At 36.3% G+C, this 13,802-nt stretch overlaps 1 protein-coding gene across 4 annotated transcripts in view; it reads left to right on the forward strand.

The window, feature by feature from the left end:
• Window positions 1-13,802, forward strand: part of HACE1 (HECT domain and ankyrin repeat containing E3 ubiquitin protein ligase 1) — a 90,666-nt gene that overhangs the window by 5,865 nt on the left and 70,999 nt on the right. For all 4 annotated transcript variants that reach the window (XR_013486971.1, XM_020998312.2, XM_020998314.2 and 1 more), the window contains exons 3-6: window positions 1,138-1,227; window positions 1,937-2,041; window positions 6,869-6,944; window positions 10,545-10,676. Coding sequence is in view for 3 of the 4 variants with exons in the window: in XM_020998312.2 (XP_020853971.1) it covers window positions 1,138-1,227; window positions 1,937-2,041; window positions 6,869-6,944; window positions 10,545-10,676 (403 nt within the window). In the remaining variant the exon portion in view is untranslated. The remainder of the gene's footprint in view (window positions 1-1,137; window positions 1,228-1,936; window positions 2,042-6,868; window positions 6,945-10,544; window positions 10,677-13,802) is intronic.

Below are 13,802 nucleotides of genomic sequence, written 5' to 3' on the forward strand. Positions count from 1 at the left end.
GAAATAGGGACAAGGAAGTTTCAGACTTGCCCAAGGTAAAATTACTAACATTTGTCTAAAATTTTCCTTAATATGTCCCTTTTTCTTTAAAAAATAACTTCTCTATTGGAGCAGACCACCTTAATTTTACAGATGATGGTAATAATAATAACAGTTAACATTTATATACTGCTAAATGAGATGTTGGACTGTATTCAATTAAAAATTATGCCTATTGTGTGCAGTTGTTGTGCTAGGTACAAATACAAAACAATTCCTGCTCTTAAGGAGCTTATGTCCTACCAGCATGTGCACAAAAAAGAAATGAGGTAATTTGATATCACTAGGGTTCTTTAAGATTCTAAGATTCTGTAATTACAATATTTTAACTTCAATCACTTAAAACTATACTAAGACTTTTGGGATACCCTGCGTGGAAATAAATGTTTGGCTAATTAACATGGGCTACTGAGATATAACTTGAGATAGAATGGTAATGGTGGGTATATATGTGCAGAGCGAATCATTCAGAAATTATAGAAATGTAAGAAAGCATATTTTCTTTATTGATATTTTTGTGTTCTGCTATTTGTGAAGAATTGTTGACTGTTTTAGAGTTGTACCTATGCCAGATTGATATCTAGATGACTGGCGTTTAAAATTGGAGGGGAAACTGCTTACCTGTAGTTAGTTATGATCTTGCCTTTAAGATGTCATATGTATAGGCAAAAAAGAGAAAGAGAGAAAGAGGCAGACAGACAGACAAGGCAGATATGGATTTTGCAGTAACTTTACAAGTGATTCAGGCAAAACTTAGATATGGGGTCACAAATCCCACATCAGGCATGTGTTGTATGTATGCAGTTCCTCATACCTAACTCCCTTTGTATAGAAGAATTCATTGGCAGCAGAAACAACCTTAGGTAGCTTCAGAGTAGAGAATATGTCATTCTTAATAGTCATGATTGGAACCTTCTGGTCCTTAGTTTAATTGACTGTATCAAGTACTTTTTGGTAGTAATACTGCTTTGGGCAAATTGCTACACTTCTGAAAATTACTTCTCCCTTGGGGCTATGGCTATCTTATTCATCTTGATGTTGAGGAGAGTTGAAAAGCTGTGAACTGTGCTTTAGTCTTTTGATTTTGTTTCTGTGTAGATCTGTTTCAGAATTATTATCCAATTCAAAGTTTGATGTCAATTATGCATTTGGACGAGTGAAAAGAAGCTTACTTCACATTGCTGCAAAGTAAGACATGCTTGGTTTGGGCAAATAAATGTGGCCTGTTGTTTCTTTACCTTTTCTTGATCGCCTGCATTTTTTGGGTTATTCTGAAATGTGACCAGTGATACAGCCATGAACTACTACCATAGACTCTAGGTTGGACCTGGACCAAGATTGTAGTCCGGGTAGATTCCCTTTGTGATGGATGGAACAACAACTGTGCAGCTAAATTTCCTTTTTTTTTTAAATTGGAGAAACTTAAATTATTAAAAATTTAGAATTAACTTTAAAATAATTATCATCTGGAAATATGCTAGCTGTAATATGAAGGCATTGACTTTTATCATCTATGACTAAGACTTGTCTTAGGCTAGATGGACAGTGCTATTTGGCTAGATTGTCCCATTGCTTATTACTAATAGAAAGTTAGACTTTTGGAAAGTATTTCCATAACACTTGCAATTCAAGAAGTAATAATGAGGAAATCATTAAAGCAGTGTATGTACATACAGGAGTCCAAATTTATGTATTTTCTGGAGTTGGGAACCTTGGCTAAAACAAGCTGCTACTTATTTGATATCCTAGTAGAAATGTTTTATCTTCATGGAGTAGGGGTAGAATGTTTAAGTAAGTGACCACAGAAATATATTTAATTTTTGACTTTTGGATATTGAATTAATCAATATATTTGCTTTAGTTATTGAAATAATTTGAACTCTTAATTTTGTTTCAGTTGTGGATCAGTCGAATGCTTGGTTCTGCTGTTAAAAAAAGGAGCAAATCCTAACTATCAAGATATTTCAGGGTGTACACCCCTTCATCTGGCAGCTAGAAATGGGTAAAATGATTTTTCTATATAACTTGTTTCAATTTTCAGTTATCTTTAGTGATTTTTAATGTTTAACTTGTGGAAATCCTGTAAACATGTAAGTATGATCAGTTTTAATGTAGATTTTTCTTAAAGATATAGGTTAGAATTTTTCATATCAAGGAAGGAAGAAAAAAGATTTATTAATTGCTTATTCTGTGCCAAGTACTGTGCTGAGTGCTTTACAAATATTATCTCATTTGATCCCCACAAAGTCTGAGACTAGACTTAAAGTCAGTCCTTCTTCTCTCTAGGCTTGGAGCCAGGTACTTAGCTGCCTTGAGAAATGAAGGTTATCAAGAAAAGTGAAATGAGTACCAAATATGGTTATTTGGTGTTTTTAGATACAGTTATGGTTAAACATTATATTCATTAATCTTAGTTTTCCTTTTCATGAGAAAGAAGCAGTGTGGTGTAATGGAGAGAGAATTGGCCTTGAAGCCAGGAAAACATAGTTTCAAATCTTGCCTTTTGCACATATTAGTTAGGTGACTTCTGGGCCAGTCATTTAACCTCTCAGTATTCAAGGAAACTCTCTTAACATTGGAGTTGTTGAGTTTTTAAAAAATATCATTATTAGATTGCCCTTTGGCAGTCCAGTGAAACCTATGGATCTTTTCACAAAATGTTTTTAAATGCATAAAATAACACCTCTGGGGGCAGCTAGGTGGTGTAGTGGATAGAGCACCGGTCCTGGATTCAGAAGGACCTGAGTTCAAATCCGGCGTCAGACACATAACACTTTCTAGGTGTGTGATCTTGGGCAAGTCACTTGACCCCATTGCCTAGCAAAAACCAAAAACCAAAAAACAAAAAAATAGCACCTCTAGGGTTGCAGAGGAAACTGACTATATTGATAATTGTACATACAGTTATTAAGATATCATAAAAATAAGTTCATGGAGCCCACGTGAAGAAGCTCCCTCTAATGCAGGTCAGTCAATACCTCTTCTGCAACCTAAGAGTGTTACAGCATAGAGTTAATAATATGTAGTGGATACTTGTCTTAGGAAAATGTATAGATATGAACAATTATTTTGCTAAAGCTTTCAGTCTAATTAGAAGCTAAAGAACAGATTGCCTCACAGTATGGATAAAAACAAGTTCAATCCTTTTGTCACTGTAGCAGGAGATTCAGGCAGGTGACTCAGTGTGAAAGATGTACATGGTCCCAGTATTGAAAGCAGGGTGTTTTCTGGATTAGTCTGCCAGAAAGAATCTTTATAAACTATTCCTCAGAAACAAAGGCTTGACAAATAGCATGTAAAAATGAATCATTTTAATCATTAGGTCTGCCAACACTAGACCATCTTTGTGGGAAGAGGCTTTTGTTACATTAATTTAGAAGATAAAGAAATAAGGTAGAGAGATTAAATGGTTTATACAGCAATTCACTGGAAGAAAATTAATTAGAATTGGTTTATGACACCTAGTCTTATTTGTTGTAGGTTAATTTCTTAATATTTAATTGACTTAAAAAAATCTCTGTAGGTAAAATTTACAAGCTACTGCATATAGTTTGTGATATTTTTAGAGGCAAAGCTTTTTAATGATAAAAATTTTCTAACATTATATAATTAAGATGATGTAGTTTGACCATAGATTGGCATATGTAATTAAGAATTTCTTTAGAACATAGTTTGGTCTTGTGTTAACAGGCAATGTAAAATATCTGATCACATAGCTACAAGCCCAGTTGCTGTAAGCAAGTGTGCAAATGTGAGGGACAGTTAGGCAAATTATGACTACTTCTTCATTGTCTATTAGTAGCTCCACTTCTCTTCTATATGTGTTGTGTGTACCTCAGCTGTTTCTGTTTTAATGAGTAGTGTGGTCTTCCTAGCCTATTATAGCATTTGTCCGCCTTTGTAAGTGCTACTTTTGGTAAGCTTACTTTCCAGCCTTGTTGAATAGTAATTTTTTCCTGTTATCTGATTATAATCTTTATGATGACATCATGATCTTGATAATAATTACAACTAATACTTATATAGTGCTTCAATATTTGTAAAATGCTTTACAGATTATCTAATTTGAGTCTCAAAATAACCCTGGCAGGCTAGGTATCTTATTATCCCTATTTTACAGAAGGAAACTGAGTCAGACAGAGATTAAAGTGACTTGTCCAAGATCATGCAGCTAGTGTCTGATGCTGCATTTGAACTCAGGTTTTCCTGACTCCAGATCTACTCTGCCACTTAGCCACAGGTTAACTGATATAGTATATAAATTAGAAAACAGTGACTCTTCTAGATTTGGAGATTTTGAGAAAATTGCTTTGTAGTTCAGGTTGTGGACAATATCCTAAATGTTCATTTCTTTGAAATTTGAAGAATGGGTATGATACAGTTTGAAGAATGGGTATTATAGAATTGTCAGTACTTAAATTAATTCAGGCTACTCATTGGAATGACAAATACTGAAACTGAAGCTTAAATAATTTGTATAACGAAAAGACTAGATTCTTTGGAAAAAGACTGATGTTGGGAAAGGTTGAATAGGAGAAGGGGGGGATGCAGAGGATAAAATGAATAGTGTCATGGAAGCAATGAATGTAAGCTTGGATAGGCTTTGGGAGGTAGTGGAAGATAGAAGGGCCTGCCATGCTGTGGTCCATGGTGTCATGAAGATTTGGACACAACTAAACAATTAAAATTAGTGGCATTGATAGGAGGGAGGAGGTGAAGGGCGAGAAGTAAGTTCTACATTTTCCATCTTCTATCCTTTGTTCTATTTGCAGTGTATTTTGAAGGTGGCACTATAGTGCTGCTTTTTCTCAGCCTCCTTTCTATGTTCCAGTACTCCCAAGGCATATTTTCTAGCTCCACTTAGCTTTGTAGACAGGTAACCAGCCAGCAGTCTCTTTGTCAGAGTCTAGATCGGTAGTCAGTCATTCAATAAACATTAAGTGCCTATTGTGTACCAGGCAGTGGCTAAGCACTAGAGATACAAAGAAAGGCAAAAAACATTCCCTGCTCTCAAAAAGCCAACAGTCTAATGGGGGAGACAATATGCAAACAACTTATGTATGAACAAGCTATATACAGGCTACGTTGGAAATAATCAACTGAAGGAAGGCACTAGAATTAAAACAGACTAGGAAAAGGCTTCCTGTAGAAGATGGCATTTTAGTAGGGCATTCAGGGAAGCCAGCAAAAATGCCTGAAGCCAAGAGATGGAGTGTCTTGTTTGAGAAACAGGGAGGAAGGGATAATGTTACTAGACTGCAGGGTATGTTATTGCAGGGTGGGGACTAGAAGGTGTAAGACTGGAAAGGTGGAAATAGCGGGCAGATTATGAATGGCATCAAAGGCCAAGTGGGCTTTTATCCTTCTTACTTGATCCAGGTGGTGATAGGGAGCCCCTAAGAATTGAGTGGGGGGGGTCATGTGGTTAGACCAGTAGTCTACGACGATCCTTTTGTCAGCTGAATGTAGTATAGGCTGGAGTGGAGAAACTTGTGGCATGGAAACCAACCAGCTGGCTATGGTAGGCCTCCCAGATCTTGCTATATGGCAGCATTTCATACCACTACAGTGAGGCAGCATGATAGGGGAAAGCATGCTGAGTTTAGTCAGGTGACCAAGGTGAGTTGAGTCATCTAACCTCTCTGGGACCTACTTCTCTCATTTGTATGAGTTTTAGACTAAATCTCTGAAGTCCCTTTCTGCTCTGTCTGTGATTTTATGGTCTCTCAAAATCTGTCCTTTTCTCTCAACTTTTATGGTTATTACTCTAGTTCAGATTTTTATTACTTTTTGCCTGGACCACTGTAATAGCCTGATTGGTTTCTTAGTTTCCAGTCCCTTAAATCCAACCTTTATATAGTTGCCAAAACAATCTTGCTAAGGCCTTGGAACGATGTATTTCCTCTGTGGCAAAACCATCAGTGACTCCCTATACCTTTAGAATAAAACACCTTAGTTTGGCTTTTAGAATCATCCACAACCAGGCTCCGGTCTACATTTCTAGACTATTTACTATCAATCACCATTTTTATGGTCGTTCTTTTTGTTTTATCTTGGTATTATCTTTTAAATATTTTATAATTAAGAACATGGCACTTGATGTACTACTATCATAATCTTTGAAATCTAAGTATATTATTTAAAGGAAGATTTGACTGCCCTTTCCTGAATTAGGTGAAAACTTGATTATTGCCATGTATGGTAGCACATACCTTTATTCCATAATGTTGGGGAAGTTGAGGCTGGCAAGTCACTTGAGTTTGGGAGTTGGTGGTATAGTTAGTGTAGACACTCAACTGGCTTTAGAAATACTAAGTTCAGTGCCAGTATGGTGAGTCCCTGAGAGTGGAAGATGACTGAATTGCCTGTGGAGGGGTGAACCTGGCCAGCTTTGAAAAATGGAGTATGTTAAATCTTCTGTGCCAATCAGTATTGGATTAGGCTCCATGAGTGGTCACTTCTAGCCCCATAGTCTAGTGGGGGAGTGAGTAGATACAAAGAGACCTAGTCTCAAAGCAATCCCAAAACAAAATACCCAAAAAACAACAGTAACAAAAAAACCCGATTACATTATTTTTCTGTCCAGTTATCTGTAAATCAGACCTAGTATTTGATTATGCCCAGATCTTAGAAACATTATCATTTTGTATTTCATTTTAAATGATGTTTAAATGAGTTTACTGATCAAGTAGAATAGTTGTATAAGTACGTAACATCATTAAATATTGGACCTGAATCGATTCTTTGTAAAATACCTCTCGTTCTATGCTTGGTGTATTTTAAGGTTATTGTTTATGACATTTATGAATGTCTCTTTTCTTTTTTCCAGTCAAAAGAAATGCATGAGTAAATTATTAGAATACAGTGCAGATGTCAACATTTGCAATAATGAAGGACTGACTGCAGTAAGTTAAATTTTGTTGAAATGACTTTAAATATTTAAAAAAAAATTTAACTTGGTACATGTGTTTTGAAACAATTATTTTTTGTGTTTTTGTTTAAATGTTTAATGTCTTTGCAATAACTAAACAGATCACAAGTGTTTGGAGACATTTTTCTTTTAGATGTTTTGAGGAAATTATTTCAGAGAAACTGAACCTACCAATTGTCTTTTTGTTTGTTTGCTCACTTCTTTTTTTGATTCTGTTTTTATTCTGTCGTCCTCTAATTTCTTTCTTTAGCTTCTGTCACTGAATCTTTGAAGAGTATGTTCTTCATAGGTACTTTGGGAGTTTAGACTGTGGGTGAGGTTTTTTCTTCTTCCTTGTTCCTCACTGTGCTCAGGAGTAGAATACTTTCGTTTACTGCTTATCCTTGCCCTTGCAAAATTAAGTCAGTGTAACATATTCTTTGTGCGAGCACTTCTTTTCACTAAAGTCCGAATTTGGTGCTTTCTGCTATCGACGTGACTCTGTTCTTGAAAGCTATGCCAGTGGAGAAGCTTTGGCAGGTCTTGCCAAACTAGGTAGCTTTTGAATGTGGGTCTAGTGATAATCGAGGACCAGCTTAAGTTTAGGAAAGCTTGTAATGATTTTGGCTGCATGGCTACGAACATTTTGGTTACAGTAATGTTCTCTGAGGCAGTCTTTGTAGATGTTTTAGAATCATTCTCTTCTGCATTTGTGTCTTGAGTGTCCCTGCCCCCATGGCAGGGTTGTGGTTGGTTCTCTTTTTGTTGTTTTCTCATTCTTCCATCCTACTTCCTGACTTTAGGTTTGAGGTTAGGGCTGGTCTCTGCCATACTTGTGAAGGGAAGGTCTAGACTGGTACTGTTGCTGATTTCTTGAGTATTATATTATTCCAGGATCTCAGGGACAGGCTGAGGATTTCAGTGTTCCCAAATTGGTTTGATCCAGGACAGAGTCTAATTGGCTGTTCCTCATTCTCAGCTCTGTAAATTCCTGACTTGGCTTTGAGTCTGTGCAAAAGTAGCAGTTTGAAAGCTCTTCTGGCTTAGAGCAGTAGTATTGTAGGCTCCACTTTGATCTGGGTTTCCTACTCCAGTTATTCCTCTGCCTGATGGTCTAGGCAGTGGAAATGAGATCCTGCTTTGTGTCTGAATTATGAACCACACTACTGCTGCTGGCTTCTGAACTTCCTCTTTTTTCTGTAACAGTTCCCAGATTTCCCACTGGTTCTCCTTCTCACTCTGCCCTGGATCTGTGAATCAGGACTAGTTGGTGGATGACAAAATGAGTGCCGGTTGGTACCTGTCCCTGTCACAGTGCTGTAGTGTAGAACTGGTGTGGGTCTGAGACCTACTTTTGCCCTGGTGCACAGCCTTTACCTGAATGCTGGAGTGTTCCCTTGTAGTGTGCTCTTGGCCTATCCCCTGCTCTCCCCAGTCCACAAAATTTCTTGTCTGTTTCCTTATGCTGAACTGGGCCGGACAAAGGACTCACTGTGACCTTTTCTGGATTTCTTTATTAGGATTTGGTCTGGTGCATTTTCTAGATTATTAGAAACTTGTCCATAGTTAACTCTCAAAGGCCCTTTTCTAAGTTTGAAGGGCTTGGAGTCTGCTTCATTCAGTCCAGGCAGTTTAATTACTGATGAAATCATAGATCCTTGAAATAAATATGTAAACTGTAGAGAATAGATTATAGGAATTTGACTCTAAAATAGTCAAATAGGGTTTTTTTTCTAGAAGTAGAGATAAAATACTAATTTTGAGAAACAGCATCTTAAAGTAGTTTAAATGAAATAACTAAAACATATGAAATTTCATCTTCCTTTCATGTTTGTGTAGCTGTTTTTTAAGCATGGAGAATAATTTTGAGTATTGTTTGTATACCTACTTATAAATAAGGTTCTTATAAATAATAGTCCTATGAGGTGAATAAGGGAGGTATCAATTTTGGCTGGGCAGATCAAGAAAGACGTTAGAGGAGGTGATATTTGATCTCTTCTATGGAGGCTGGGCAGGGTGTCTACAAGTAAAAGTAGAAATGTTAGAGAGGGAATAACATGAACATAGGTAACTAGAACAAAAGCATGTTTGGAAGATGGCAGGCAATCTAACTTGATTGACTACAGCAGAGAACATATAATGGGTTGTAGTATGAAGTAAAGATGGGTTGGATCCTTGCTATTACTTGTGTGACCTTGGGTAAGTAAATCATTGAACCTTTCTGGGCCTCAGTTTTCTCACCTATAAAATGAGGGGTTTGGACTAAATGGTCCTGAGGTCCTTTCAACTTTAAGTCTATGATGCTTTGCTCTTATAATAAGGTCATAAACTGTTGATGATAGGAAGAATGGTAAGGTAGGTATAGATTTGAGCAGTAATGAGATTGAGCCAGTAAGATTTGGCAACTGACTGTGTAGGATAAAAGGGGGGAAGAATCAAAGATAACTTTGAGGTTTTGACTGTAAATGGTTGGAGAATAATGGTGCCCTTAAAAGAGATAGAGAAGTCAGGAGTAGCAGTATTTAAGAGGAAAACTGATGAGGCAAATTTAAGTTCAGCTTAAGGTGACTGTGAGATATTCAAATGGATAGAGTAGACACAGGGAAATGTGAATAAATGTGATATACTTGAATATCTGAATATCTGTAGTATAGCCAGTGTAGACAGAGGCTCACTTTCATGGTACACTTATTCAGTGTAGGCAGATAAATATGATATTTAATAATTTCTCCCACTAATTAATTTTGAGGAGGAAAAAATGATTTCTTTCCATTTTGTTACCTTCATTTGCACTGTGTACTTTTTTTTCCCACTATAATAGTGAGATGCCTTTACTTTCCCCTCCTTCCTTCTCTTCCCTAGTTTTGCCTCAAGCCATGCAAACTTCTTTTGGCTGTTGCTATTGAGTATATTTAGCAAAGCCTGGAAAAGTTTTGAATTAGGAAGTTTTCATAGTTGGAGGGATCAGCCTTTGAAAGGATGGGAGAAAACGTATTTTGATATTTGGAAACATGTTTTTAGGGCTCTTAGTTACTTCTTTTTTTCCCCAATTTTGTTTGTATCTGCTGGTAATAGCAGCTTCAGCTGTGAAACCCTCTTGTTCTAATAGAAGCTATTTTTATACTTATTTATGTTACTTTCCTGTTAATATATTGCTTGAATTTTTTTCTTTTTTTTTTTTCTGGTTGGGGGAAGGTTGGGCAATGAAGGGCATTGAGGGGAGGATGAATGTATTATATTGAGAGTATCTAGTACCAAGGTTTGGACGTGGGCAGAAAGTTAGCACTTCTCTAATTCATAACTGTCTTTTGGAAAATATAATTGCATATTTGAAAGCCCCAGGGCATCTGAGAAGGAAGCTATTTTGTATTTGCCCTGTCATTTTGTATGGTGGAAAGATTAATTCTGAAACATAACTTTGGGGTTGCCCAAATTTTATTGGAAATTTTAATTGTTAAAAAACTAAGAAAAAGCATATAGGCCTAAAGTGTTACTAGTTTGTATGCTAGATTTGCAATTGAAAAATTAGCTTATTTTAATGTTCGAACGTAAAAATTTTTTGTAAAAGTACTAACTGGCGCAAATTATTCTACAGATCCACTGGTTGGCTGTAAATGGAAGAACAGAGCTACTTCATGATCTTGTGCAGCATGTCAGTAATGTGGATGTTGAAGATGCAATGGGACAGACAGCATTGCATGTTGCATGCCAGAATGGTCATAAGACAGTAGGTTAAATTTAGTTGAAATTGCATGTATTTTGTAAAAATTTGAGAACTTTGAATTTATGAAAAGGTTTTCATTAGGAATATTTGTGAACCTTGTCTGGAAAGATCTTGCTTTTAAAGTATTTTCTACTAATGACTAGATTGCCGATTTGTTTTGGTGGAAGGAGAAGGAATATAATGCTTTTTTAATACTTTAGTATTTTATGTAAGTAACTTCATGCAGATTATAATCCCTTTAGATGTTTTCTGTGAATTCTATGGCTGAAAAAAATGTATCATTTGATAGTCAACGTTCTGGTGACGAGCATTTCTAAGCTTAGCTAAGCCAGTACTTGGAAGATACAGTCTGTCAGCAGGCCCATATTAGAAACTTTCTTAGGTTGATAGGACATACTGGAATTTGTGCTTTGATAGCCTAGCCTTCAGGAATCCAAGGTTGTCTCTGATGAGGCATTTCAAGAAATTGAGGATATGGTGTGTGAGATGTAGTATCAGGACTCTTTGAGTTTGGGAGGAAAAAGTTGCTCTTCTGATGTCCTTATATGTTCGTTAAGTGGAAAAAAAGATTTCTTTGGGTCCTAATGTCTACTTAGATTTTATCCCTTTTAATGTCTAGAAATTAAATTAGTTTAGCATCTTTAAGGAATAGTAAATAGCTATTGTTTCTTCAAAGGTTACCATCTTTAAGGTTGTGAAAGCGCTTTTTTTTTTAAAGCTTACACCAGAAATATTCTGATATATCTGATCCCATTCTTCAGTGTTTTCAAAAAGCATAATTATGGATGACTTTCAGGAATTCTTTTGAAAAATTATTATAGTTTTGGATGTGATCCCTGTTTGACAGTATCCCAAGCCTTTTAGCTGTAGCTTTATCACATGAGATAGTTAACCATAATGAAAAAAAAAATCATCACAGTTGTTTAACAGCCTTATGCTCTCTCTACTTCCATAAAGTTTAGATAGGAAACGTGTTACAGTAGTTGATATCGATTAGAATAGAAGATAGTAGAATCTTGTTGGATAGGAATCTTGTATTGAGCTGCACTGAACTATCTATTGGGGGTTTGATAAGCTTTTCGAGGGTAGGGAGTGTCCCAAATCATTTCTTAATTTACTAATGAGGTGCTCTAAAAGGCTTTATTGTATATTAGTGATTTAGGCAGATATGGAATGAGAAAGTCTTTGATACTAGTTTACTAGGATTGGATGTGACCTTCTCTGTCCTTCTTAATCAAGGGAGTTAGTTACCTTGATTATATCATTAAGGAAATGGTAGGGTAAATAGGTGGCACAGTGTGTAGAGTGCTAGCCCTGGAGTCAGGAAGACTCATCTCCCTGAGTTTTAATCTGGCCTCAGAAACTTGCTAGCTATATGACCCTGGGCAAGTTACTTAACCCTATTGCCTCAGTTTCCTCATCTATAAAATGAGCTGGAGAAGGGAAATGGTAAACTACTCCAGTATCTTTGCCAAGAAAACCCCAAATGGGCTCATGAAGAATGAGACGTGATTGAAAAATGACTGAAAGAGCTTATGTATAGCAGGACATGTTTAACAGTTTTGTATATTCAGAATTTTTATTAAAATTTAAGAAGCTTGATATTTTATAAAACCAAATGTAAAAATCTTCAGGGGGAAATAAAATTTTAAGCTTCAAAAAATTAATATAGAAAGGCAAGAGACAGAAGTCTTCTGTAAAGTTTTACTTTTAACCTCAGTATAGGTTGGATTTCAGGAACACATAAGGAGAGAAAGTCTGAGTAGATGGCCATGAGAGAGAGAGAGAGAGAGAGAGGAAACACCATTTCCAAGTATCAGGCAGCTCTGTAGCATTCCTTACTGCTGTAACATTGTTGCTTTGATGATGAGGATGCTTAATTGGTTAATTTAATAATTATTATGAATTTACATAAAGGGTTAAATTTAAATCCAGTTTGCAGAGCATGTGTCTATTCTTCCAAAGGTAACCAAGATGAAAAACTCATTTTACTTCTTTGCTGCTGTTGATCCCAAGCTATGCAACATGGACATTCAAATTTTGTTTACTGATTCTGTACTGTTGTGTAAATGTACATAGTGTTTTAGGATTTTGAAGGTTGTCTTTTTCTTCTTGAGAGGCAGTCAGTGTGGTGACAGTGGATAGAAAACCAGTCTCAAGAACTGGAGGGCAGCTAGGTGGCGCAGTGAATAGAGCACTGGCCCTGGAATCAGGAGGACCTGAGTTCAAATTCAGCCTTAAACACATAACACTCACTAGCTGTGTGTCTCTGGGCAAGTCACTTAACCCCAATTGCCTCACCAAAAAAAAAAAGAAAAAAAGAACTGGGTCCAAGTCTTGCCTCTCTGACATATATGGGCTTTTTGAGTCTGGGTTAAACACTTTGCTTCTAGATACTACAACAACTTTTAAAGTTGAAAAATTATGTGATACTTACTTTTCTGTTATGTGGAAGGATTTCCCTGTACCAATGATACATAGGCCTAGGCAAGAAAAAGTAATGTGTATAATGTGACCATAATTTCTGGTCTTCTGTTTTCATTGATGATATTAACTAGCAGCTCTTATTTGAGCTATGCGTTTTGCTTTGCGTCACCAGAATTGTAATACAGCTTTAGGACATATCAAGGGAGAACATTGAAAACCTTGGTTCCTCTTGACCTGGAAGGGACCATAGAGGTCAGGCTTGGTTCATTCATTGGCTAAATATTTATACTTGAGATAACAACCTATCTTTCTATATTCCAAATTTACCCTTATGATATGTGCAGAATCTTAGTGAGGTAGTTAATGAAAGTGCTCTGAACTCTGAGGGGGGAAAAAGCAGTACATGTATCTGAGAATATAGTTCTTGTTGCTATGGAACGTTACTTTTCCAGCAACAGAAGGATATAGAGCAATGTGCAGACCCTGTGTGATGATTGGATTTTGACACGCTGTAGCAATTTAGTCAGCAGATTGGATTTTACCTAGCTATCCAAAATGCCAGATTTGAAATTAACTTTTTATAGTTTTTATTCCTGTTGTCATCAGTTGTCCTAAAAGACATGAATTGTTGTTGCATATGAATGCTTTCTTAGCTTGTGGGACAATTTATGGAGCCATAAACTTAGAGTATCATATGGTTAA

This window comes from Phascolarctos cinereus, unplaced genomic scaffold (genome assembly GCF_003287225.1).
Source record: "Phascolarctos cinereus isolate Bilbo 61053 unplaced genomic scaffold, phaCin_HiC Scaffold_5;HRSCAF=322, whole genome shotgun sequence".
NCBI classification, from domain to species: Eukaryota; Metazoa; Chordata; class Mammalia; order Diprotodontia; family Phascolarctidae; genus Phascolarctos; species Phascolarctos cinereus.